A 26,489-nucleotide genomic window follows, 5' to 3' on the forward strand; every position below is an offset into this window, starting at 1 on the left:
TATTGTTGTGTAGCTGTTGTTGTTATGGCCATGTTGTTAATTGTTTGTGTCAAGTGGCGGCAACAGAAAGGAAAATTGTTATAGAAGTGTTAACGAACGGCAAACAATCAACGGAAATGAATGAAATGAGACATGCTTAAGCAGATCGAGTAAAACGTAAAAAACGAAATACAGATTCCAGTTGGAAATGCAATTACTAAAAAGTGACTCTTAAGAACTAAGCTTTGCGTGTTGGCCCTACAAATATGATAAGCAATCAAAGTTCCAGTCTTGTTTTCATCTTATTATTGAGCATTTATTGCAATTTGCCAAACACCAAAGAGTTGAATGATATTATTAATGTAATTGTAATTATGAAAAATTCCATGCAATTAGGGCCACAATTGGTCAACAGTTGTCTGATACTTACGTCCCAGACATGTGTGCTTGCGGAATTGCAAGAATCCCTCGACGCAGCGGCAGGCACCGTCCAGGCAGCTGCTGTTCGCCACCTTCATGGAGCACTGCTCGCTCAGCTGGCAATCGCCGCCCAATAGTTGTGCTGCAATGTGAAGAGACAGAGAGAGAGGGGAGGTGAGTGTGTGAGGGGGCGGGCTAACGGTTCTGCATATAAGCAAACATCTTGGCCACCTCTATTTGCTGGCCAAACAACGACAACACTTCCAATAAAAAAGGTATGGTAAAAAAAAAAAAGAAAAACGTGGTATGCGTTGTTTTGTCGGCTGCGAATGGGGGTTACTCAAAGATTGACTTTGCCTAGTTGGGCGAAGACTTACATGACAAACAGCGCTTGGTGTCCAATTGGACAAAGTAGGGCGCACACTCGCAGTAGCCCAGCGCCGAGCAGCTGCTGCCCTTGATGAAATCTGTGCAGTCCATGTCATGCTGGCACTTGTCGCCCAGCTCCAAGGCCTGAGCTCTGTGCAGCAGTGTGAATAATACAAGGATCTGCAAAACGAAAACCAAATATGAAAAATATTAATATTAAGCTAAAGAAGTTGTGCATAAGCTTCATTTAAATCGAATGCGATAGACAGAAAATGGACTGCTTCAAAGCATGCTGTGCTTTTTAGGCTGCTTGAAGCTTGCAATTCTCAACTAGTTAAGGTTTCAGGGCAAGCAAAGTCTGCTTGTGGTTTAGAGAAGTCATTTAATCAGTTAACTTTATTTTGTGAGGATTTTATATTTATATGCGAAACAAGAGATGTCTCCTTCTATGCGTTACACATTTCACGACAAAATTATAATACCCTCATAAAAGTCGTACTTTGATGAAGAGTTTTTGGTACATTTTCTTGTATCGAAGGCCAAGTTTCTAAGCCTAAGTATCTTAGTCTAAATGCCAAGCTTAAGAAGGAGCATAATGTAAGTTCTGGCAGCTATTATATCCACAATAATCTAATAGTTGCCAGCACTTTTAGCTCCACAATTATCTAATTGTTTCCAGAACTTACATTCAGCCCCTTTCTGAAGCTATCTAAATTGCCGCATTATGTGCATAAAACCTCATCTACAACAATTATATGCACTGGCACATTTACAGTCCATATGAACTTGAGCTCTGTGCTGGACTCAAGCTGAGGCTGAGTCTGTTGGCCTCGTGGCCAAGATTGAATTCACAGATCTTACATAATTGCAGCAAATGCAGATGATATAAGAATTATGGTTAATCAACAATTTAATTGGCAGCCAAGCGCAAAATTTGAACAGCTCATGCAAAGCGCGGAGAATTTACCAACACTGGCGGGCATTTGCGCAGCGGCCAGCTAATTGTTTGAGCACACGAAACTGCCGTTAGCCAAAAGTCTTGGCCATAAACAACAGCAAAAGCAACAGCAACAGCTAGCACATATAATTAATTTGTGTAGTCGAAAATCGCACGAGATACAAAAATAAAAGATACAATACGAGAGGCAGCTGCCTTTTTTTTTATGAATGAAGAGCTGCACACACACACACTCAGGCAGAGACAGGTGTGTGAGGTGTGTTACGAGCGTTTGTAACTGACAGTTAGCCAGATAAGTAGACGAACACGTTATAGATGCTATAGAGATACAAGCTCAGGTTGTAAAACAAAATTAACAGTTGCCTGAACACAACACACGCCCAGCTCTCAGACCCGAGACTGCAGATCTGAAAACGGGCCCCTTTTGGGCTCGCTCTCCCTCTAGCCCTCTCTACCCCTCTCTGCCTCTCTCTCTCTCTCTGTCTGTCTCTATAATTAAACACAAAGGGTACTCGACAAAACACAAGATACAGTTCTACAGCTTTGTATCTTTTCGGCTAGAACCTTGTCTGTGTATCTGTTTATGGCACAGAGTACAATGCACTCGTGTTAAGCGCCACACGCCATTAATTATGCCAACTAGCTGCTAGATAAAACCTCCCTCCCCTCGCCCCACTACTCGCTTGTTACCTCAGCAAAAGTTAGGTAACTTCATCTATTTGCATAGTCTGACTAGATAATATACCGAAAAAAAAAACAAAACCTTACTGCGCCGTCTGATTTGTGTAATTATGTATTTTAATTTGCAACTTGAATTTGCTGAGGCATAAAATTCAATGACAGCATTAAATTGAAATAGATATCTACCGAAACGGTGGGGGAAAGGGGGGGAAAGGGGGGGGGGCGACAGGTCGCCGGCTCAAACTCTATACCAATAAGAATTCCAATTGCCAACAAAAGCACGCAAGCCAAGTTCTGCCCGTTGTTGTTGTTGAGATGTAAGTTTACAGTTGGAAAAAGAAGTCGAACCTGAATGCAGTTTCATGGCAAATGACGCAAGTTGCGCACTTTTTGTTTATGCCAATAAATTTGATGTTTATGTTGATTACAGAGATATTTTTATACCCTATGCAGCGGGTATTATGGTGTTTGCAATCAAATATGTAACGCTGTAGGACACATACATTTGTGTTCAGTTTCTGTTGTTCCGCAGTTTTCTTCATATATCTGGGCAAATTACCCTCTTCAGATATAGATATATAAAGATAACCTGTTTGCTGTACCCAGAATTATTGTAAAAAAAAAACTTTTTGGTTTTTCAGGAAATCTTAATCGAACTTGTCAAATAAGTGCTTGATTATTTTAGCAATATTTAAGAAGACGGTTGTCAATTTTATACTCAAGATTTAGTTTTGGAAAAAAAATCCTAGGAAAAAGTGTTCTACAAATTAACATGAATTAATATTTAATTAATAAAAAGGAAGAACACTTAAAATTTTATTTTATAAAATGAATTTCCAGAAAAATATTATTTTAATTCAAATAATTTAACATGTAAAAAGGAGAATTAAAAAAGGCCATAACGCCCGAAAGCTCAGATTTTTTCTACTCGAGTTAAGCATAGACTGGAAGTGGGTTTATATTAAAAATTCTATTTAAAAATGATTTATTTATCGAACTTAGGCTAAGCTGCAATTCGGGTTCGAAATATTCAATATTTTTTTTGCATGTGCACAATTAACTTAAGATTTGCTAAATTAAAGAAGTTTTAAGTCAGCTTTAAAAAAAATAAAAATAAATGAAGCTGGGATTTAGGCACCAGATATACGAATTTTCTTCAACGCAGACTCTCGATTAAATGAAGATTTTGTGGATTAAACCAAACTCAACCTAATCTGATTTAGGCACGAAATATTCGACAATTTTTGTTAGTGCAGCTTTTCAGTTAACTTAAGATTTGCTGGATTAAAGCCTGCACAAAAAACCATAAATGAGCTAATATTAAATCTATTATATGCCGGTCACACTTATGTAATTTCAAATGCAATTTTTTTCCTAGAAAAACATGAATATGCATATGTTTACAGTTAGAATTGGGAGCCAGGCACTTTTGCCACAATCACTTAACAACCACAATTTCTACTTATTTCCAATTGGATTTTTGTTGCTGCTGTTGTTGTTGTTGTTGTCGCCGCAAAACTAAACGTGGGCTCATAACAAAACACTCAACAGCAGCAGCAGCAGCAACGGCAGCAGCAATTGGTATTCGAGTTGAAAAGAATGGAAACAGGCAACAGGCCCAAACTATCGAAAGAGACAGAGTCTCAGTGCCATTCTCAATACACAGCATCAATATATCTCTATGTATATATAAAGAGAAAAAAAGATGAAGAAGAAAAAGTCAATAAAAAATTGTTTAATTATGCTTTCGAGTGGCTTTTAAGCACGAGCAGAGAATGTGATCATTGTTGTTGGCCCATTAGAGTGGCCATCATATGAACGACTCTGCTTCTACACAACCTGCCTGCCCTCCCTCCCTCTCCCTCGCTCTTTCACTCTGCGTCTCTGTGTGGCAGGTTGACCCATTAAGCGAGCAAGTTACTTTCATTGCCAGACGCTTTTGTTGTCTTGGTGGCAGGCAACTTTCAAGTGGCACCAAAAGCTGCGTCTAAATAGCCCCAAAAAAGACAAAATGTATGAAATATTTGCACCTGCCTGCTTAGCCAAATAATTGCCAGCCAAGTGTGCGTGTGTGTGTGTGTCCTCATGTTGATTTGCAAGTGGCAAGCTGTAATACATCTTCAGCACGCACATCATTCATCAGCACGAACTGGTTGTGGGGCAAGGGGCAGGGGGGCGCTGTCGCGGTTGATTTATATTTTGTTTACGGCAACTTTGCAATTTTTACAATGCCCGTTGCGCTAATGAAGAAGTGGCCCGAACGCCCAGGTCCAGGCGGCACTCGTAATTTACGCGCAGCATCGTAAAAGAACTGCAACAGGACCAAGCAGAAGAACCACACACACATACACACACACACGCACAAGAAAAACAGAGTGGAAAAAAGCAAATCATTTTTCGTGTTTTACAAATTACTTTCGTACATTTTTTTTTAGTTCTTTTCGTATATGGTTCTTTTTTTGTTGTTGTTTAATGATCGTCGGGCGCCAGCCTGTCTGCTGACCTTTGGCCGCAGCACAGCTGCCCGAACTGAGGGGAGGGGAGGCAGGGCTGCGGTTGCAATGCAGGTGAAGCGGCTGCAAGCTGGCCGAAACAGGCCGCCAGAGAACCAGAGAGAGAGAGAGAGAGAAAGAGATAAGAACAAAACAAACAACGAAATGGAGATAAATAATTTGTTACGCTTGCGTTTTGGCGCTGGCGGAAAAATGTGTGTGGAAAATGTATGGAAACTTTTCCAGTGCTGGTAAACTAAAAGAATTGCACAATGATTAAAAATTGCAGTTGATTAAAGTTAGCTAAGGCTGAAAATTATTCTAGTCGTTGTGGCAGGACGGCAGTGTTTGAGCCAAAGAAAGGTCGCTGGTTCAAATTTAGCTGCAATTTTGGATTTATATATGTGTTTATAGGAGAATACTTGAAATGTGGGCAACGAAATATAAAGGAAAACTTAATAAATCATAAAGAAATTCAAAAAAGTTTATATATTGATTTATAAAATAATAAAATGTTATGTATATTTATATGTATGCATGCATATCATTATTTTGTTGTAATATATAGAAAATGTCTTCAAGAACGATCCAATCTGACTATGCATATTTCGCCTTCTTTTTAAACGATTTTGTTAGTTAAATAAAGTTTCCTATTCGATTTCTTAAAAAAAAATCTTTCAGATTGAAAAGTTACTTTATAATAATTTCCTCTACTCAGCCTATATTTATTTAATGCAAACTTCTTGTGCTCAGAAAGTTTCATCAACATTTATGACTTTAATAATTCAAAGCTGTTGCGTGCCAGGCATCGCGATCTAACGACGATCAGACAGAAGCCCACTAGAGCATGAAGCGTCAAGTTCCCAAGACTAAGCCCAAATAAAAAGTGTAACTCCCACCGTTTTTATTAGATTAATTTGCCTACATTATTCAGCGCTCAAGTGACGACTCCCTGCCGAGCGGGCAATAACAATAAGAACAGCCATGGAGCTGGAAGAGGCAGAGGAAGAGGTAGAGGAAGAGGTAGAGGCAGAGGCAGAAGAACATCATCATCGACGCCTAGCCATCTATCAGACACAGTTTGACCCAATGGCCGACTTCACAGCTCTTTCACACACTCAAACACGCACACACACACACACACACACAAACACACAGAGAGACAGTCACTTAGCGAGCTGTATGAAAAACTTGGCCAACGGCCCACGATCAAAGTCAAAGTCAAGTTAAAGTAAATGCCCAACCCACGCCAAAAATGTTCAAAAAGCACAAACAAATATATATACATATACAAAATAAATACATGTATATACATGCATATATATGTCTAAGTATCGCATATATCTTAATGCTGGCAATGCTTAGGCGAACAATGGCAACGGTTGACAATAATTGGAGTTTGGCGTTTGTGGAGCAGTTCGCATTGGCAACGCCCCCGACTAACAAACTTAAAAAAAATGTACAAAATTAAATATTGTGGCAACCTCGTTTGCGCTGATCAATGGGATTTGCAAAATGTTTGTCAACACTGGCGCAATGCCAATGTATGTGCATGCATATGTGTGTGTGTGTATTTGTGTTTGTAGCTTTGTTCGTGTAGACTTACCGCTAAAAGCCGCTTAACCGTAAAAGCTTCGCTGAGCAACGCGTTATTTGCAGGTTGCTTTCTCGACGCAGCCGACGTCGACGTCGGCGTCGCTGTCGCTGTCATTGTTGTTGTTGCTGCTGCTGTTGTTGTTGTTGTTGTTGTTGCTCTCACAGAGCGCTCGCTTCCAAGAAGAATCTTCCAGCTATGTGTTTGTTGTCAAATGCAACTAGCTGTTGTTGTTGTTGTCTTTTTTGTTTGTTTGTTTATTTATTTGCGTGTGTATGTCTGCTGCAGGCACAACCTTTGAACTTGACGGGGTCAAAACGGAAATGAAACGAAACGAAACGAAGCCAAACGAAACATTGAATGCGTGTAAAAAAGCAAACCAAAGCGAAAAATGCGCTTTCCAAAAAAAATAAAACTAAATTAAAAATAATAATAATAATAAAATAATAAAAACATATATGTGAATGTGTTTCATTTTGGATTCTTTTTTTTTTATGGCGTTTTGCCGGCCGGCTCGCACGCCCCTCATTCGCATTCAATGGGCGCAGCCAGTGCGCTCCACTTACGAAAAAAAAAAACGTAGAGGAAAAACAAAAGACTTAGGCAACGAACTTGAAATTAACACCTGGCTGCCTATAATTGTTTTTGTTTCCTACTTTTTTTTTTTCGTTTTCTTCGGTTTTTTTTTGTGTCGCTATTTTCACTTGCTGTGACGACCTTTGTCTTTTTGCCTCTCACTGCTAATAGAACTCTTTTGTTGCTGTTGTTGCTGTTGGATTTTTGGGTTTTTTTCTTTTAGTTATAAAATCCAATTTTATTGCAATGTGCGCTTGGGAATGTGACGACAACGTTGTCAGCTCCATAACCGTTATGCGGCATTCAATTTTGTTTGTATTTGGGCTGATTCTCAGCCAGATCTTAGCTGCTCTTGTTGTTGTTGTTGTTGTCGTTTTTATAACTTAATAAAAACCTCTTAAAAACTTAAAGGCGTTGCCCGACTTGAAGTTCCGTTTAAAGTGGGCTGAAACTTGGAGCAGCGGCAACAGCCGCAAGCTGTGCACATAAAAATTAGTGAGCATCGGACATTCAACGTTGTCTGTGTGGCCCATTAAACTGCAGTCTATGCTAATGCCTTACAGCGGGACACACACACACACACACACATGGACAGGCACAACAAACACACGGAAACTGTGGATGCTGCGCAGCCATAACCTATTGACCAATAATGCTCTTGGAAATTATTGCGCTATGCACAATGAGAAAACGTATTGAACATTTGTTTTTTTGTGCCTAAGCAACTGAAGCTTTAAAGTTCTTTGAAAATTTAAGAATTTTTGTGCAATCAGAAATCGTATTGGAAAACTATTACGATCTGAGCAAGTGAATCTTCAAAGTACTTTGAATATAGAACAATTTTTAAATATGTGAAAAATATACAATCTTGATTCCGAAATACTTAGAATAATCGTTTTCTTCACAAGTTTTCTCTATATTTTTTTTATCTTCTTTAGATAGTTTTTCTAGAAGATATTCTTGGCTTATATTCGTACATGCTTAAGTATTTCAACACATATTCCTCTAGCTAAATAACATAACTAACTTTTTTGTAAATATTTATATATATCTCAGCAGTATTTAGAACTATTTGTGTAGGCTTTTTCTGAACTTCTATAATTATGAAATCGCAGAAGTTATTTTATATTTAGAAGAAGTATGCATATAAATATAGAAGAAGTTAATTTAGTAAACCTTATTATTTAATAAAAAATCACTTCTTTATGTATATATATATTTATGATTTTTGGTGAATATAATCCTATATTTTGTGGGGTTGCACACAAAAGAATTTAAATTTGACGTGAATATATGTGTTTGTGACAACTAGAGAAGTTAGGAAAGTTACGTAAAAAGGATGCCTGCATTAACTGAAATTTTTTAAAAATATAATTTTTGTATTATATTTAACTGTTTGTCAAGTCGAGAATATATAATATTGAAACTAAAAGAAAATTAAGAGAACTAGCAGCTAGGCCAAAGCTGAGTCCCGTTTATGAAATATATCCGTAAAGGTTCTTGATTATTAAGCAACAAAAGAGTCTTTAGTTCATATTAGAAATAAAATATTTAAATGTTTGTTGTTTTATTTTTTGGTTAGAAAGCTGCAATCTTGATAAGCCCGAAAACCTCAAGCATCATGCTAATATACTATAACGTTCTAAGCTCTAGAGCAACATAAATAGTTCATATGATCAAAGTTTGCCTTCAAGATCTTTCTATCAATAACCAGACTCTGGTTACATACAGATGCTCAACTCTAGCACAAATTTCGCTCAGTGTAGTCACGTTGCTGTTGCTGCTAGCGGTTTATTTTCAGCAAGTCCTGCAAATGATGATTATTTGCATTGCGGTCAAAGTGCAAGTGCAGGGGCGTTAAGCGCTCGTCAAGGCGCAGCCAATGCTGCCCCATTCAATCAGCTCAGCTGCAGCCGCGCCGGCAGCGAGATTGATTGCCGCAGCTGACCCAGTCAGAGTTGCAGGAGCCGTGCCAGGATTAAGCCTGTGTCGGCAGCCAAGTGTCAGCTGGCAGAATTTATGTGTCCGCCGCGACACGCACAATCGATCAGCGCCCGTGTGTGTGTGTGTGTGTGTGTTTGTCTGCACAACCGCAAAACTGCAAATGGAGTTGCAAATGTGAATGCAGCTCGCGAATGCATTTTTCTTGCTCATTTTTTATTTCGATATATATTTTTTTTTTGCAGTTTTTTTTTCTTGCATTTTTTATTTGCGGTTTTCGCTTGATCGCACTTTGGTCGTCGGTGTCGGTTGGTCTATCGGTCGCTGGGTCGTCATCAATGCAGCGGCCATGGACATAAACTTGGCAGCATAAAAAGCAGCACACACACACACACACACACACACAGATAGACACACGCTCGGAGAGTCACAGAAGCTGTGGCAAGCAAAAAGCAGCGCGATTTTTGCACCGTTATGCGCCCAATATGGCGACGCAGCGTGCTAGAGCGAGCGCGCATGCTAACACATGTGGCACGGCTGCTGCTGCTGCTGCATCTGCATCTGCTCCCAAACTAGCCGTGGCAGGAGTGTCTTCATCTGCCTGACCGACCGCCCGCCCGCTAGCCCCTGGGCCGCGCCTTCAACTTGCGCTGTCTTCACTTGACTGCGTTCCATGTTTGTTTGTTTGTTTGTTTGCTTTTTCGAGTGTGTGTGTGTGTGTGTTTAGAATGCGCAAGACAGAAATTACAGTCGCCGCTAGCCGCGCCTCGGACATGGACACAGCGCAAAACAACTGCAGCCCTCGTCCCCTGAGCCCCTGCTCCTTGCCGGACGCCAGTGGCTGGACATGAACAAAATCAACGCCGCCACAGCCCCAAACACACACAAAAAAAAACCCATTGAAGCGACGTTCTAGCAGATCGAGACCGTAAAAAATAAAACAACAACAACAGCACGGGCGAGTTGAGGAAATTCTTAAACAACTTTTGGCCGTGGCGGAAGAATATTGTTTGGGTCGCAGGATCAACAACACATTAGACCTAATTATTATTATTATTTTTAATTTTTAAATTTTCTTCTTTTTTTTAGTTTTTTTTGGAATATTTGTCAAGTTTGTTTTTTTTTTGCACACGCGTCGCGCACTGATTTTTATGTTATATATTTTTGTAATTTTTACCATTAAATGTTAAATTTGTATATAATTTTTGGTGTTTGTTGTAGACGAAAGCAACAACTGCACACACTGAAACACGCTGTCTCGTTTTGCTGTATTTTTTTTTGTATGTTTCTTTCAATTTTTCTCTTTCTTCTTTCTTTGGAGGCGAGCTTGGCACGTCCGCACGTTACGTTGGTCAGCAACGAACTGAAGAGGAGCACGCCAACGACGGACTTAAGAACTAAGACAGCAGCCGTTTGCAGACACGAAGAAGTTACCAACGGCGGCAGCAGCAGCGACGCCGGCAGCGACAGCGAAGCCAGCTTAAAAGCTTCGGCTTGCCAACAGGCCAAGGCAAAGAGTCAAAGTCAAGGCAGCAGCAGCAGCAGCAGTTGCTGGCGCTGACGCAGCCGCAGCTGAAAGCTTTGTAAAGTCTGCGAAGTGGACGACGTCGACGCTGCGCAGACGCAGACACGACAAGTGCCGTCGTCGTCGTCGTCGTCGACGTTGTCTCTGCCGCTGCTGCTGCCGCTGCCTTTGTTGTTGTTGTTGTTTTTATTCTCTTGCACTATGTTAATATGGACGCAGCGACTGCGGAGGCTGCTTTTGCTGCTGTCGTTGTTGCTGTTGTTGTTGTTGTTGTTGTCTGCTATGCGGTGTGCTTTATTTGTTTCTTTAATTATGAGTGTCAGTTGGGGACAGTTGCAAGCGCAGATTAAAGCAGATAAATGTAGCCTACACACACACACACACACATAACTTAGAAGATACACCTACTACTCAAACCTACTTTATTTATTTCTTAGTTTTCCGCTTTTCGTGCAAAGTTAAACGTTTTTTTTTTCGTTTCCTTCTGCCAGTGTTGAGCAATCGCTTCAACTGCGTGCTGTTAACTAAGCTCTGCCTGAAAAAAAAAAACGTGAAACGATTCTACTTCGAAAATAAACAAAGCATTCGCGCTAATTGAATAATGCGTTTGGGTGTCTTCTGTCTTGGGCAGTCAGTCCGTTCAGTTTCTATAGGCTCTTTAAAATTTAAAATTATAATTTAATGGCTTTAAATTGGTCGCTTGGGGTGTAATTTTCGCATTTGCGTTCGTTTCGAGAAGCGTCTGACCCAAGAAATTGGCGGAGAAACAGTTGATTTGGTCGGGATTTAACTGGGCAAATGGGTGGTCACAGTTGTTCTTAAAAGGCAATAAAGAAAAGTATTTTATGCTATAAAGAAAAGCTGTAAATGTAAGAAGTCGAAGTACATTAATTTATATTTAACATATCACCAACTTCATTTTATATAAAATTAGAGTATATTAATATATAAATTTCAGCCCACGCAACCGAAACTTCTTGAACTACCCGCGCACATACATAAAGCAATCGCCTTCGCACAAGAAGCGTAAAGATCTTCTTTTTTTTTTATATTGAGCCAAGTGGGCACTTGAAAGCGTTGATCTTTTCTGATTCCGTTTTCTTTCTCCGAACTTGCTTAAAAAAAAAAAATTGCTTCGATTTTGGTTAAATTTTTCGTATAACACAACAACAAGACTGAACTTAATTTGAAGATTTATACTGAGCACCGGAAGGCGTAAGACGTAAACTTGATTGTGCCACAGCTTAAAAAATGGGGGAAATGATCTTGAGTTTTATAATATGCCGGGTTGAGGGAACTGTGAATACGTATGCAAAATAATTAAGCATAACTAAAGCATATTCATGATTTGTAACCACTTCCAAATTTAAATTTGTAGGCGGACTTTATCAATAACATGGTTCATTAATCAAGTAATCATCATGTTAATGGCGATTATTCACCCTCGTTAGCGTAAGACCAGAGCGCTTTACATTGAGAACTTTAATTGAAATATGCTATCAAATAAAATTGCTTTTAAATAAATATCCTCTAGGGAGAAACCTGTGCTCGCCCAGGTCTGAATTGCCTTAACATGTATTCGTACTTATATGCAAATGAATATGTAAATATGTACTCACCAATAATTCGCAATGCCACGCATCATGATATTGTCATCTATTAGTATAAGAGAGATAGTCCTTGCACATAGCTATAAAAACAAAAAAAATAAAAGCAAAACCATGAAGAAAAATCCAAATCTCGCGAAAATCGGTTGAATTTTGGCCGAGTTATGGAAGGGGGAAATTTCGACCCATGTCGATATCCATTTTTAGGGGTCCACATTTTGACATGAATTTCGACCAAAAAATCTATTGCCAGATTTAAATGCCAAATTAAAGTAGGGGCAAAACCATGAAGAAAAATCCAAATCTCGTGAAAATCGGTTGAATTTTGGCCGAGTTATGGAAGGGGGAAATTTCGACCCATGTCGATATCCATTTTTAGGGGTCCACATTTTGACATGAATTTCGACCAAAAAATGTGTTGCCTGATTTAAATGCCAAATTAAAGTAGGGGCAAAACCATGAAGAAAAATCCAAATCTCGTGAAAATCGGTAGAATTTTGGCCGAGTTATGACAATGGGAAATTTCGACCCATGTCGATATCCATTTTTAGGGGGCCACATTTTGACATGGATTTGGACCAAAAAATGTGTTGCCAGATTTAAATGCCAAATTAAAGTAGGGGCAAAACCATGAAGAAAAATCCAAATCTCGTGAAAATCGGTTGAATTTTGGCCGAGTTATGGAAGGGGGAAATTTCGACCCATGTCGATATCCATTTTTAGGGGTCCACATTTTGACATGAATTTCGACCAAAAAATCTGTTGCCAGATTTAAATGCCAAATTAAAGTAGGGGCAAAACCATGAAGAAAAATCCAAATCTGGTGAAAATCGGTTGAATTTTGGCCGAGTTATGGAAGGGGGAAATTTCGACCCATGTCGATATCCATTTTTAGGGGTCCACATTTTGACATGAATTTCGACCAAAAAATGTGTTGCCTGATTTAAATGCCAAATTAAAGTAGGGGCAAAACCATGAAGAAAAATCCAAATCTCGTGAAAATCGGTAGAATTTTGGCCGAGTTATGACAATGGGAAATTTCGACCCATGTCGATATCCATTTTTAGGGGTCCACATTTTGACATGAATTTCGACCAAAAAATGTGTTGCCTGATTTAAATGCCAAATTAAAGTAGGGGCAAAACCATGAAGAAAAATACAAATCTCGTGAAAATCGGTTGAATTTTGGCCGAGTTATGACAATGGGAAATTTCGACCCATGTCGATATCCATTTTTAGGGGGCCACATTTTGACATGGATTTGGACCAAAAAATGTGTTGCCAGATTTAAGTGCCAAATTAAAGTAGGGGCAAAACCATGAAGAAAAATCCAAATCTCGTGAAAATCGGTTGAATTTTGGCCGAGTTATGGAAGGGGGAAATTTCGACCCATGTCGATATCCATTTTTAGGGGTCCACATTTTGACATGAATTTCGACCAAAAAATCTGTTGCCAGATTTAAATGCCAAATTAAAGTAGGGGCAAAACCATGAAGAAAAATCCAAATCTGGTGAAAATCGGTTGAATTTTGGCCGAGTTATGGAAGGGGGAAATTTCGACCCATGTCGATATCCATTTTTAGGGGTCCACATTTTGACATGAATTTCGACCAAAAAATCTGTTGCCAGATTTAAATGCCAAATTAAAGTAGGGGCAAAACCATGAAGAAAAATCCAAATCTCGTGAAAATCGGTTGAATTTTGGCCGAGTTATGGAAGGGGGAAATTTCGACCCATGTCGATATCCATTTTTAGGGGTCCACATTTTGACATGAATTTCGACCAAAAAATGTGTTGCCTGATTTAAATGCCAAATTAAAGTAGGGGCAAAACCATGAAGAAAAATCCAAATCTCGTGAAAATCGGTTGAATTTTGGCCGAGTTATGACAATGGGAAATTTCGACCCATGTCGATATCCATTTTTAGGGGGCCACATTTTGACATGGATTTGGACCAAAAAATGTGTTGCCAGATTTAAATGCCAAATTAAAGTAGGGGCAAAACCATGAAGAAAAATCCAAATCTCGTGAAAATCGGTTGAATTTTGGCCGAGTTATGGAAGGGGGAAATTTCGACCCATGTCGATATCCATTTTTAGGGGTCCACATTTTGACATGAATTTCGACCAAAAAATCTGTTGCCAGATTTAAATGCCAAATTAAAGTAGGGGCAAAACCATGAAGAAAAATCCAAATCTGGTGAAAATCGGTTGAATTTTGGCCGAGTTATGGAAGGGGGAAATTTCGACCCATGTCGATATCCATTTTTAGGGGTCCACATTTTGACATGGATTTGGACCAAAAAATGTGTTGCCAGATTTAAATGCCAAATTAAAGTAGGAGCAAAACCATGAAGAAAAATCCAAATCTCGTGAAAATCGGTTGAATTTTGGCCGAGTTATGGAAGGGGGAAATTTCGACCCATGTCGATATCCATTTTTAGGGGTCCACATTTTGACATGAATTTCGACCAAAAAATGTGTTGCCTGATTTAAATGCCAAATTAAAGTAGGGGCAAAACCATGAAGAAAAATCCAAATCTCGTGAAAATCGGTTGAATTTTGGCCGAGTTATGACAATGGGAAATTTCGACCCATGTCGATATCCATTTTTAGGGGGCCACATTTTGACATGGATTTGGACCAAAAAATGTGTTGCCAGATTTAAATGCCAAATTAAAGTAGGGGCAAAACCATGAAGAAAAATCCAAATCTCGTGAAAATCGGTTGAATTTTGGCCGAGTTATGGAAGGGGGAAATTTCGACCCATGACGATATCCATTTTTAGGGGTCCACATTTTGACATGAATTTCGACCAAAAAATGTGTTGCCTGATTTAAATGCCAAATTAAAGTAGGGGCAAAACCATGAAGAAAAATCCAAATCTCGTGAAAATCGGTTGAATTTTGGCCGAGTTATGACAATGGGAAATTTCGACCCATGTCGATATCCATTTTTAGGGGGCCACATTTTGACATGGATTTGGACCAAAAAATGTGTTGCCAGATTTAAATGCCAAATTAAAGTAGGGGCAAAACCATGAAGAAAAATCCAAATCTCGTGAAAATCGGTTGAATTTTGGCCGAGTTATGGAAGGGGGAAATTTCGACCCATGTCGATATCCATTTTTAGGGGTCCACATTTTGACATGAATTTCGACCAAAAAATCTGTTGCCAGATTTAAATGCCAAATTAAAGTAGGGGCAAAACCATGAAGAAAAATCCAAATCTGGTGAAAATCGGTTGAATTTTGGCCGAGTTATGGAAGGGGGAAATTTCGACCCATGTCGATATCCATTTTTAGGGGTCCACATTTTGACATGAATTTCGACCAAAAAATGTGTTGCCAGATTTAAATGCCAAATTAAAGTAGGGGCAAAACCATGAAGAAAAATCCAAATCTGGTGAAAATCGGTTGAATTTTGGCCGAGTTATGGAAGGGGGAAATTTCGACCCATGTCGATATCCATTTTTAGGGGTCCACATTTTGACATGAATTTCGACCAAAAAATGTGTTGCCAGATTTAAATGCCAAATTAAAGTAGGGGGAAAACAATAAAGAAAAATCCAAATCTCGCGAAAATCGGTTGAATTTTGGCCGAGGTATGACAATGGGAAATTTCGACCCATGTCGATATCCATTTTTAGGGGTCCACATTTTGACATGAATTTCGACCAAAAAATCTGTTGCCAGATTTAAATGCCAAATTAAAGTAGGGGCAAAACCATGAAGAAAAATCCAAATCTGGTGAAAATCGGTTGAATTTTGGCCGAGTTATGGAAGGGGGAAATTTCGACCCATGTCGATATCCCTTTTTAGGGGTCCACATTTTGACATGAATTTCGACCAAAAAATGTGCTGCCAGATTTAAATGCCAAATTAAAGTAGGGGCAAAACCATGAAGAAAAATCCAAATCTCGTGAAAATCGGTTGAATTTTGGCCGAGTTATGGAAGGGGGAAATTTCGACCCATGTCGATATCCATTTTTAGGGGTCCACATTTTGACATGAATTTCGACCAAAAAATGTGTTGCCAGATTTAAATGCCAAATTAAAGTAGGGGGAAAACCATGAAGAAAAATCCAAATCTCGTGAAAATCGGTTGAATTTTGGCCGAGTTATGGAAGGGGGAAATTTCGACCCATGTCGATATCCATTTTTAGGGGTCCACATTTTGACATGAATTTCGACCAAAAAATGTGTTGCCAGATTTAAATGCCAAATTAAAGTAGGGGGAAAACAATAAAGAAAAATCCAAATCTCGCGAAAATCGGTTGAATTTTGGCCGAGGTATGACAATGGGAAATTTCGACCCATGTCGATATCCATTTTTAGGGGGCCACATTTTGACATGAATTTCGACCAAAAAATGTGTTGCCAGATTTAAATGCCAAATTAAAGTAGGGGCAAAACCATGAAGAAAAATCCAAATCTCGTGAAAATCGGTTGAATTTTGGCCGAGTTATGGAAGGGGGAAATTTCGACCCATGTCGATATCCATTTTTAGGGGTCCACATTTTGACATGAATTTCGACCAAAAAATGTGTTGCCAGATTTAAATGCCAAATTAAAGTAGGGGCAAAACCATGAAGAAAAATCCAAATCTCGCGAAAATCGGTTGAATTTTGGCCGAGTTATGACAATGGGAAATTTCGACCCATGTCGATATCCATTTTTAGGGGGCCACATTTTGACATGGATTTGGACCAAAAAATGTGTTGCCAGATTTAAATGCCAAATTAAAGTAGGGGCAAAACCATGAAGAAAAATCCAAATCTCGTGAAAATCGGTTGAATTTTGGCCGAGTTATGGAAGGGGGAAATTTCGACCCATGTCGATATCCATTTTTAGGGGTCCACATTTTGACATGAATTTCGACCAAAAAATGTGTTGCCAGATTTAAATGCCAAATTAAAGTAGGGGCAAAACCATGAAGAAAAATCCAAATCTCGTGAAAATTCGTTGTTTTTGACCGTGTTAGACGAATGGGGTAATTTAGACCCATGTCATACAAAAATACTCATCAAACTTAATTTTAGTTGATCACCAGCACACTTGTTAAACTCGTCACTTACTAAAAATGCATGCAAAACTGCAGGGCTTACTTGAATTCTTGAGAATCGCATAGAAGGACCTTTTCATGCTACTCCTCCTATTAAGCCGTTTCCTACTCCTCCTCCTCTTGCTGCAGCTTCTCTTCCTGCATCGTTGCAGTCCCCGTCTCCTCACTACGAATATTACTTTCATTCACAAAAATCGACTTATTTTGCAGCAGTTTAATAAAATCTGCATACATGCTTAAACAAGTATGCAGACATGCATGCACAGATACATGCATGCATACAAATAAATGCACATGCATGCATGTCTATACTTGAAGCATTGAATTTACGCAAAGATCTTTGAAAATGAATCGGAAGCAGATTGACAAACTACAAGTTTTATACAAGTATCCATCAAATTTTCACAGTTGCAAGTGAAGTTTTCCAAATTATGATTACCAGACTAGAGGGAAATATACCCTATAAAGTTAGCAGTTATTGATTCCCTTTATAGCTAGTTTTGGCGGCAACTTCTCAGATCAGATCTCGTGCCCCGCCCATGCTGCCTGCACTTAATGGGCGGCTACAAAGCAAATTGCGTTAAAAACCATAAAATTGTTAATAAAGTCTTAACAGACACAACAAAATGCTCAATATGGTAGCCAGGTGCCCACTCCACCGCCCACTCCACCGCCGCCTCATCGCACTATTAACAATGAAAAGCAAAAGTAAATCGAAATCAAAGTCGCCTGCAATGGAGAAATGCGCCGCAGCAGCTGCTAAACAATTGAAAATTGTATTTTTTCTGCTGCTGCTGCTGCTTTTCTGTTGTTCATTGGCGGCCAACACGTGCCGCGTCTGGGCCGGGAGAGCAGGAAGGTGTGTGGAGGGGGTATGTGGAGGCATGGTCAAGTGCAGGCAATGTGTACAACCTGTCGTCGCTGCCACAGGCGGTGGCAGCAGAGCCACCGTTAGCTCATATCATAGAGGGGCGCACACGTTTGCCCTGCCCCACAAACACATAACAGACAGTCCATGGAGATCTTAAACTTTCATTTATACAATTGTCTTCAAACTGTGCGGCGATTGCCGCCAACTGTGGCTCACTTTTTGTCTGCTCTAGGTGTGTGTGCGCGTGTGTGTGTGTGTGTGTGTGTGCTGCTGCTCCAAAATGAAAGTCGGAACAAAATGGATTTGCTTTTGGAATTTTTGTTTAAAAAAATACATTTGTGTAGCTGCTGCGACTGCGACTGCGACTGCTGCTAGCTACTGCTACTGCGACTGCGACTGCTGCTTCTGCTGCTGTTCATTCGTTATAGGCCACAAGCGTCAAGCATTTGCTTTATTGCAGTTTTCATATGCTACTGTGCCAAAGGAAAGGCCACGCCGGACGCGACTTGACTTGGGCTCAATATCTCATTAAATCTAAATGGACTTTTTTCTACCTCCCTCTGGCTCCTCAGCTTCTTTTTGTTTTCGGCCCCGAAAAACCGAAAAACTTTCGCCGCCAGACCCGGACAGAGAACAACACGCCCCCTACGCCTTCTCCTCCTCCTGCTGCTGCCGACCTTGCTGCACGCTCCCTTTTCGGGCTCCTCACGATATTCTGCGTAATCCATGTGGCCAGCCCGCATTTTGGCCCTTTTAAGTGCTGGGTCATTGGCCGGCTTGCCAAAAAAAAAAACCAAGTTACAAAAATTATATAAAAGAACCTCAAACTGGTTATTATAATTTTCGGTTTCGCAGAATCCACGCAGCGCACAGGCAAAGGCAAAGGCAGCCCCAGCCGCAGCCATTAGTTGGCCTCAATTCTTGGCCAGGAAATCTTCGTGCAGCGTTCACGGCTTCGTGACAAATATGAATATTTCGAGCTTATGAAAACGAGACAAAACTGTGAACATTGCGCAGATGGGGAACAGCAACGGGCAGCCACAATCCACCCCGCCCGGCAAGCATATAGAATGCAACGAACGCGGAAGTATTTAACGTGTTTGTTTGTCCATGCCAATTCTATGCCTGCTGCCGCTGTAGCCAGCTCTAGCTTCAGCTTCTGCTTTAGCTCCAGCTGCAGCCTCTGCTTTGTTGCTGTTGCTGTTGCTGTTGTGTTTGGTTTGGTGAAAAGTGTTTTGTATGCAAATCATTGAAATTACATATTATGGCCAGTTGGCAGTCGTAAGTAGCAGTTGGCCTGAAAGTCGCCTGACATGCACCAGAACCGAACCCCAAGCCGAACCAAAAAACAAAAACAACAAACAACAAACCCGAACCGCAGCGCGCACAACACAAAGAGGCATTCAAACGTTTGCCAACGTTTCCAGCTGTAGTCTTCATATGGCCAAGGCAGCTGCCGACTGCCCAGTCGCTGGGTGGGTCGCCCCATCTTCATTGCCATGGCCAATTGCCTTTGGGCGGCTGCTGCTCAAAGCCAGGCCTTGCCGCAGCGACAGCTCATAAATTCATTAGAGCTTGCCTCCCAAATGTAGCAGCTGCCAAAATGCCCACGCATTTCACTTGCCACAAGTCCCACAATTCCAAATAACTTGGCGGCGCACTTTTAGTTTTTTTCTCTCCTTCATATTCCAATTAACCCTTAGTTTGACATTAATTCCTCTAAGATTAAACGGAAGCTTTTGATTTTGCAATTTAACTAGACTAAAATGTTAAACCTTATAAAAATCAGTTGAGTTCGAGAGCTTTAAGACTGTGGAGAGCTTTAATATTTTTTTTTAAGTATTAGCCTAAGTTTTAAATAAAATGCTTAAAGCTCTGCCTAGGTGTTAAGGCTTAAAGACATTAAGCCTAGGCAACGCTTTTTTATTTAGTCTTTTTAAATATTAGACCAAGCTTCGTAATAATACATTTTAAAGCTCTGCCCAGGCTTAAAAGCTTAAGAACTTAAACAGAGCATTACATTTTTTGTTTAAATATTAAATGAAATTTAAAAATAAATTGTAAAGTTCTGCTCTGTATTAAAACATAAAGCCTTGGCAGAGCTTTAATATCTTTTTTTGGTGGACTGTATATGTGTTTATTTTACCTACTTTAAACTTATATTGTTACGATTTCCATCTGTTCATATCGATCGACTGAAATGTTGCCAGCTTCTGTTATGTGCAAAAAATCAGATGATTCTCTTTGGCCAAAAACAAAAATTTCAAATTTTTGCTGTCGCTCAACAAAAAAACAAAGCTGAAAGAAATAAAAATTCCATGAGCCGTGACAGGCGTGAAGTTTGGTAAACCCTTCACGGCATGGATGTGTTTGAGTGTGCCTGTGTGTGTGTGTGTGGTGTGCGGTGTGTGCCTAGATGGAGGATGACTTTTAAGTTGCAGGGTGAAAATCAAAAGAAAAGAAATTTAATTATAGTTTAATGACAGCACGCAAATAGTCGACAAATGTGAGTATTACAAGTTCGATTTTGGTACAGGCACAGTCGCGGTCGCCTCGTCGAATCTTCCGCCTCTCAACTATTTCTTGTTTTCATACCACGTTTATATCATAATCTTTCACTAGAGGTATATTGCAGTCAAGCATAATAAGGCTTCACAAGTGCTGACAACTCCATTAAAAGGCAAACCCATTCGCCCAAATAAATATAAATATATTGTTTCATTCGTATCTATCTTCAACTGAAATATTTTTGGATGTAACTGCCATGCACATCTGTTTACAGGGTATATGCTAGTCGAGCAGTTTCTGGCAAGAGCATTCTTATTTTTGTGTGGTTTTTTTTGTGTCGTCGAAAGTAAAATTTCCAATTGATTTTTGTTGTGCTTTTGTGTTTTACACGCTTTTCGTTTTTATTATGCGCATTGCGGACACATTTGGCAAAAAGGCAAAGTAAATGCCAACATCATTTGACTATCATGCAGACCCAAGGAGAAATGATGGCACAGCCATCCATCCCAGTGCTACACAGGCCAAGCACTTTCATCGCCGCTTACGCAGCATGAGATTCAGATCTGTTGTGGGTACCGCACCGCAGCGTACTCTGCCGGCAAACCAACTCCAAATCCCATAGGCCACACAGCCAGGCAGCCAGACAGTCAGACAGCCAGACAACCCGACAGACAGTCGGCCTGTGTGACTTACTCGCAAGCCTGGCTTCTACCTTGCCCCATTGTTGGGTTCGCTGGGGTTTCGTTTTTCATTTTTGAAAGCTCATCGTGCACGAGGTCAATGGAGAGCAGCCGCAGCGGCAGCAGCTCCGACGCTTTTTTACGCTGTCTGGCAACTTCGCAGATTTTTTCTTTCAACACATTTTTGCGGTAGAGTTTCCGACAAATGCAACTGAGAATGCGCCAAACTAACAGATGCCCTTTAATCAGTTCAAGGAATATATCCCAAAAGAAGCCTGAAAGTATGCCGCATTAGGCCACATTCATAATGGCCCAGAAGCAGCTTTAATTAATGGTTCTATGTTTATATAGAACTATTCTAAATATATTAAATTGTTTAAACATTTATATAGACTTTTTTAGAATATATAAATAACTTTTTCGTTTATTTTTATATAGTTATTTGTAATTTTCTGCTAGTCAAGGTTGTTCGTTTTTGAGACTTAATTTTCCTTAAGGCACAGTACATTTTTGCAGTTTCCCAACACTATTTTTGATGATTAAATTGGGCTCAGCAGCAGGCATAGCAGGCGTTCAGTTAATCAACACTATTCTCATTGATTGAGTTGCCTTTAGTTAGTTATATGCCTTTAGTTAACCAACACTTTTCATATTGATTATTTTGCGCAGTCAACTTCAAGCCCACTTCTACGGGAATATGACATTAGTTAACCAACACTTTTTTAAATTGAATTACCGAATAAGCTTAGCTTATTTTTATTAGCTTCTAGTCCATCGCAGAATGACACGGCAGGTCTTTAGTTAACCAACACTCTTCTGATTGAATAAGTTTCCAACTATGCCTTTAGTTAACCAACATTAGATATCCGAAACAGTTCTCATTGATTAAGTTGCCAACTAAGCGCAGCCCACTTTAAGCTCAACGATTCTGGAATACGTTCTTAATTTTCCAACACTATTTCATTATTTCCATTGCCAAAATAGCTCAGCTAAATCTTAACCAACACTGTTCCCATTGATTAAGTTGCCAACTAAGCGCAACAACCTTCAAGCCCAACACAGCAGGAACATGTCATAAAATGTTTATGTGTGTATTTAACACCATTTGCTTAGCTATATTTTATTTTAATTGGGTATTTTTCGATTAAATGAGAGAGTGCATCGCTAGAAAACACTCGAACAGTAAAATGATGAATAGGAAAGAAATAAAAATGAATAAAAATTAATGATAACTTTTGGTTGTTTAAATGTTTCTCGCCTTTTTTGGCCGCTCTTCGCTGGCCCCGGGGGCAGACTGGACCGGCTTCGCCAAGCCAGTTAGGTCTCCGCCTGACAACCGTCCGTCCGTCCGGCAGCGGGGACAGACTGCTCGTAATGATGTGCTAACGATCGCCGACTGCGAGTGCTGCCTGTACGGCAATTAATCTTCTGCGGTTGTTCGTCTCGCACAATATTTTGATGCGCTTTGTTAATTGATAGCAAATTTACACGAAATTGAATGTGTTTTTCGGCACTTTCACTTGCCTGATCCAAAAGAGCTGCCAGCCGAAAGACCCGTTTAAATTGACAAAATTGTATTTGCCGTCTAATGAGCATATTTTTCTGGTCAGCTTTTTTTTGCACAGCATCAACAACAACAGTCTGAAAGTCTGCGAACTCAAATGATAATGATAAATGGTGTTTAAAGCAGGTGGTAAATTTGAAGTTAGAGAGGTGCAAAAGAAATGAACCATGGGAAGTGCCTTATTAAAGTACTGCCAGCTAATTGAAGTGTGCTCAAATTGTTGCTTTAAGAAATAAAAGAAAGAAAAATTGAAAACTTTATTCACTTGACTCTATTGTCACTGCTTGAAGAAATAATTAGTTTATCAAAATAATTAAACTCTATTTTATTCTATATTTTTCTGCAATTTGTAGAGGCAATTTTTCAAGGCTACAAACTGAGTTTGGAACCGGAACCCAAATCATATAGCTGCACGATAAGATGGGGTTTTAGGAAATTCCATTTGCAAGTGCGGAAAATTGCGAAAAACGTTTCCACATAACTTTTTTTTTGGGTAATCGTACTCTTGGAGATATTTACCTCGTGGGAATAGTGCAACTCGTAAATGCCGAGTTTGATGAAAATATTTTGGTAAAAAGTCTATTTTGCCATATAAGAACCTAAATTTTCAACCGATTCTTTCTAATATAATAAGATATATTGGGCCAATTCTGATAAGATAGGAAAGTTAAACTTATCAATGTATAGTTGGGCTAAGATATCTTGATAAACAAAACTTTTTCATATGTCAGCTATATGCCTTACGGCCGGTTCCAACATACATATGTACTGTCTGCAACAGAAAGATGAATCTATGCAAAGTTTCAAGACGATTTAAATCTGAGATAGGACAGATGAATGTATAGACAGAGGAACGGGCAGACAGACGCACATGGCTGATCTAGAATATAAAGACTATATGGGAGATGTCTCCTTCTAGGCGTATCACATATCATGACAAAATTATAGGCGCTCCTCAAGGGTATTAAAACACAATCGGAATAAATTGCACTTAAGCTAATGTTTCGAATAGGGCTTAATAGACGTTCTCTTAGCGCAACAATAAAATGCCTCAAAATTTGTTAAAATAAGATCATAATCAAATTAGGTAACAGCAGACAGATAAATTTGCATAACTTTCCTGGCATAACTTTTACCAATTTTGACAACAAAAACAAGAAAATTATATATATTATAGACTGCGCACATAATCCTTCTAAATGATGTTATCAAAATTAGCATAAGCCAACTATTGAGCGGCTCTGTGATTAGCTTATGTAAATTGGGCAAAGGCGAAATAAGCGAAATGCTTAAACGATCAATTAAAATTACGTATACGCAATTTGTATGCCATATTTGTAGCGTCTGCCGCTGCTGCTGTGCGGGGTCTTAACATTTCTATGAATGACTTTTTACATGTTTTCACTTTTAATGCCACACACACACACTCACACACACACAGGCACACGCATGCATACATGTACAGAAATGATAGTGAAACCAAATGAAACATTCGAAACATTACAGTTTTAGTTTTGCCTTTGCCATAATTTGGCTCTGACTTTGGCTCGGACTCTCTAACTGTTGGCATTTTTTGGCATTTAATGATCATCGTCGTCGTCGTCGTCGTACATTCACTCTGAGCGGGGCCTTCAGCCCTCCGTCCCTGCCGCGCCCTGCCGCCCTCCATTCACACACAGCCGACGCGCTCATCTACTCATATTAAAAAAAAAAGGCCTTTCATAGCCTGACGCGGTTCTGCTTCATTTTGTTTAATGACAATGAAAGATACAACACACACCACACACACACACACACACACACAACACACACGCACACACACACTGAGCACACATTTAAGTTCATGTAGCTGCTGTGTCTTTACATTTTTGCTTTCGTTTATGAACTTTCACGTGTGGCTCTGTAAAGATTGTAGAAAATTACATTGAAAGTGCCTCGGGGCATTGGATGCGTCGTCGTCGTCGGAAGTCGTCGAGAAGATCTCAGCTCTTAAATGCTTTACGGCATTACCTAATTTCGGTTACGAAACAAATCAATTTATGCGTGTCAGACTCTCTTCTCCCCTCTCTCTCTCCCTCTCTGGAATTGTAATCTCCAACCGCTTTAGAAGTGGAACAATTCTGACCACACAGCTTTGGCAGATTTCACTCGCTGTGCCTCGGAAGCCATCAAATTTTATTGTGCATCTTAATGTTCAGTTAGAGCTGCAAATAGAGGATATTGAAAGCCGCATGACTGCCATTTAAATTTCCAATTGTGCCAAATAAACTCCTAAGAAAAAGAAAAACTAAAACAAATGCCAATACCAAACAGTCCCACACACTCGAGTGTCGTTTTAATTTCAAGGCAACGTCAAACAATTTGAGAAATGATGATTGCATGGGAAACATGAAAACATGGCATTTTGATTGCCAATTTCCAATTCATTTACAACCAGGCCTATTGGCTGTTTGATATCGGCGAACATAAAATGCAAAACATGGTAGATATCTTGGTTTTTGATTAGGTCTGATGCGAATGCCTTGAACTGACACAGATGCTGAGCTTACATACTGTGCCAGTTTTCGATTACAACTAAACATATGTTTCTACTTGAATAAAATCTAATTGGCCTACATTTAATTACAACGAGCATACACAAATTTGCACATGTTACATATGCATATCCACACATGTTTACATACTTATTTGCAGACACTCATTTATGAACATATACACATAAGCAAACATACAAACACACACATATATGCAAACAAATAAATTTTGGTAGATTGCCAACACACTTGGCAATTTAACACTTCCCTTACTTTCAAAGCATGAAAACCTGCAAGGCTTACTAAAATGTATGAGAATCGCATAGTAGGGCAACAAACGAATTTTTGTTTTAGTTTGCTGCGCAGCGGAATACTTTCGTATATACATAAATACATGCATATATGCATACATGCATACATGCATACATGCATGCATATATATATGAATACATACTCACAAGCATGAATGCATGCATACATACATGCTGACATGCACACATGCGTACATGTTAACATGCATGGGTGCATACATGCACACATGCGTACATGTAAGCCATCATATACGGATATAACTACTGAAAAAAAAATCCTTCGAGAAATAGGTAAGTTAATGAGAATCGCATAGTAGGGCAACATTTATAAAGCCTTTTTGTATTGGATGTGCTTGGCAAACACGCATGTATACATGCGTGCATACATGCATACAGCACACAGAATCTAGATAATGAGTTTGAAGCGTTTCGGAGGGTGAGCAACAAAGGCTTTCCCAACACCACCAATCAATTAATCAATCAGTCGAACGGTTTTCCAATCAAACCAAACAGTTGTATATACAAAAATTAGATTTCAAGAAAACTTTGAAGTCTTCAGTTATATATTTGCATTCTTATCTAAACAGAGCGTCACAGTTAATCTCTAGTCAGAGATTGAAGCAGTCCCAGGCAACTAATATACATAATATACGCAGGGAATACGCCCAACGCAATGCGCACCTAATTCTAATGTAAAATTCTGCCGCGATGTTTCCGCCGTTTCCCAGCTGCCGTAATCAACTGGGTGCTTGTTGCCCGTCACTCAGCAGCCTTGTGTCCTGCCGCAGGCGAGGCACAAGGAGTATTCAATTCTATT

The 26,489-nt window shown here is 39.5% G+C and overlaps 1 protein-coding gene across 1 annotated transcript; it reads right to left on the bottom strand.

Moving 5' to 3' along the window:
• Positions 1-371: 371 nt before the first annotated feature.
• On the bottom strand, positions 372-6,610 carry LOC115767149. The gene is made up of 3 exons (XM_030711319.1): positions 6,506-6,610; positions 777-948; positions 372-541 (listed from the first exon to the last, which is right to left on the bottom strand). The coding sequence occupies exons 1-3, from the start codon at positions 6,608-6,610 to the stop codon at positions 372-374; spliced, it is 447 nt and encodes a 148-aa protein (XP_030567179.1).
• Between the last annotated feature and the right edge of the window lie 19,879 nt (positions 6,611-26,489).

The sequence above is a fragment of the Drosophila novamexicana genome, unplaced genomic scaffold (genome assembly GCF_003285875.2).
Source record: "Drosophila novamexicana strain 15010-1031.04,08,12 unplaced genomic scaffold, DnovRS2.1 tig00001340-arrow-arrow-pilon, whole genome shotgun sequence".
NCBI classification, from domain to species: domain Eukaryota; kingdom Metazoa; phylum Arthropoda; class Insecta; order Diptera; family Drosophilidae; genus Drosophila; species Drosophila novamexicana.

Bases quoted from the DNA above. Each gene is read 5' to 3' on its own strand.
- LOC115767149 (XM_030711319.1), bottom strand. From the start codon at position 6,610: ATGACAGCGACAGCGACGCCGACGTCGACGTCGGCTGCGTCGAGAAAG. The intron at 949-6,505 runs GTAAGTCTACAC...TTCGTTTTGCAG, and splicing joins CGGTTAAGCGGCTTTTAGCG to ATCCTTGTATTATTCACACT. The intron at 542-776 runs GTAAGTCTTCGC...TTCACATTGCAG, and splicing joins CACCAAGCGCTGTTTGTCAT to CACAACTATTGGGCGGCGAT.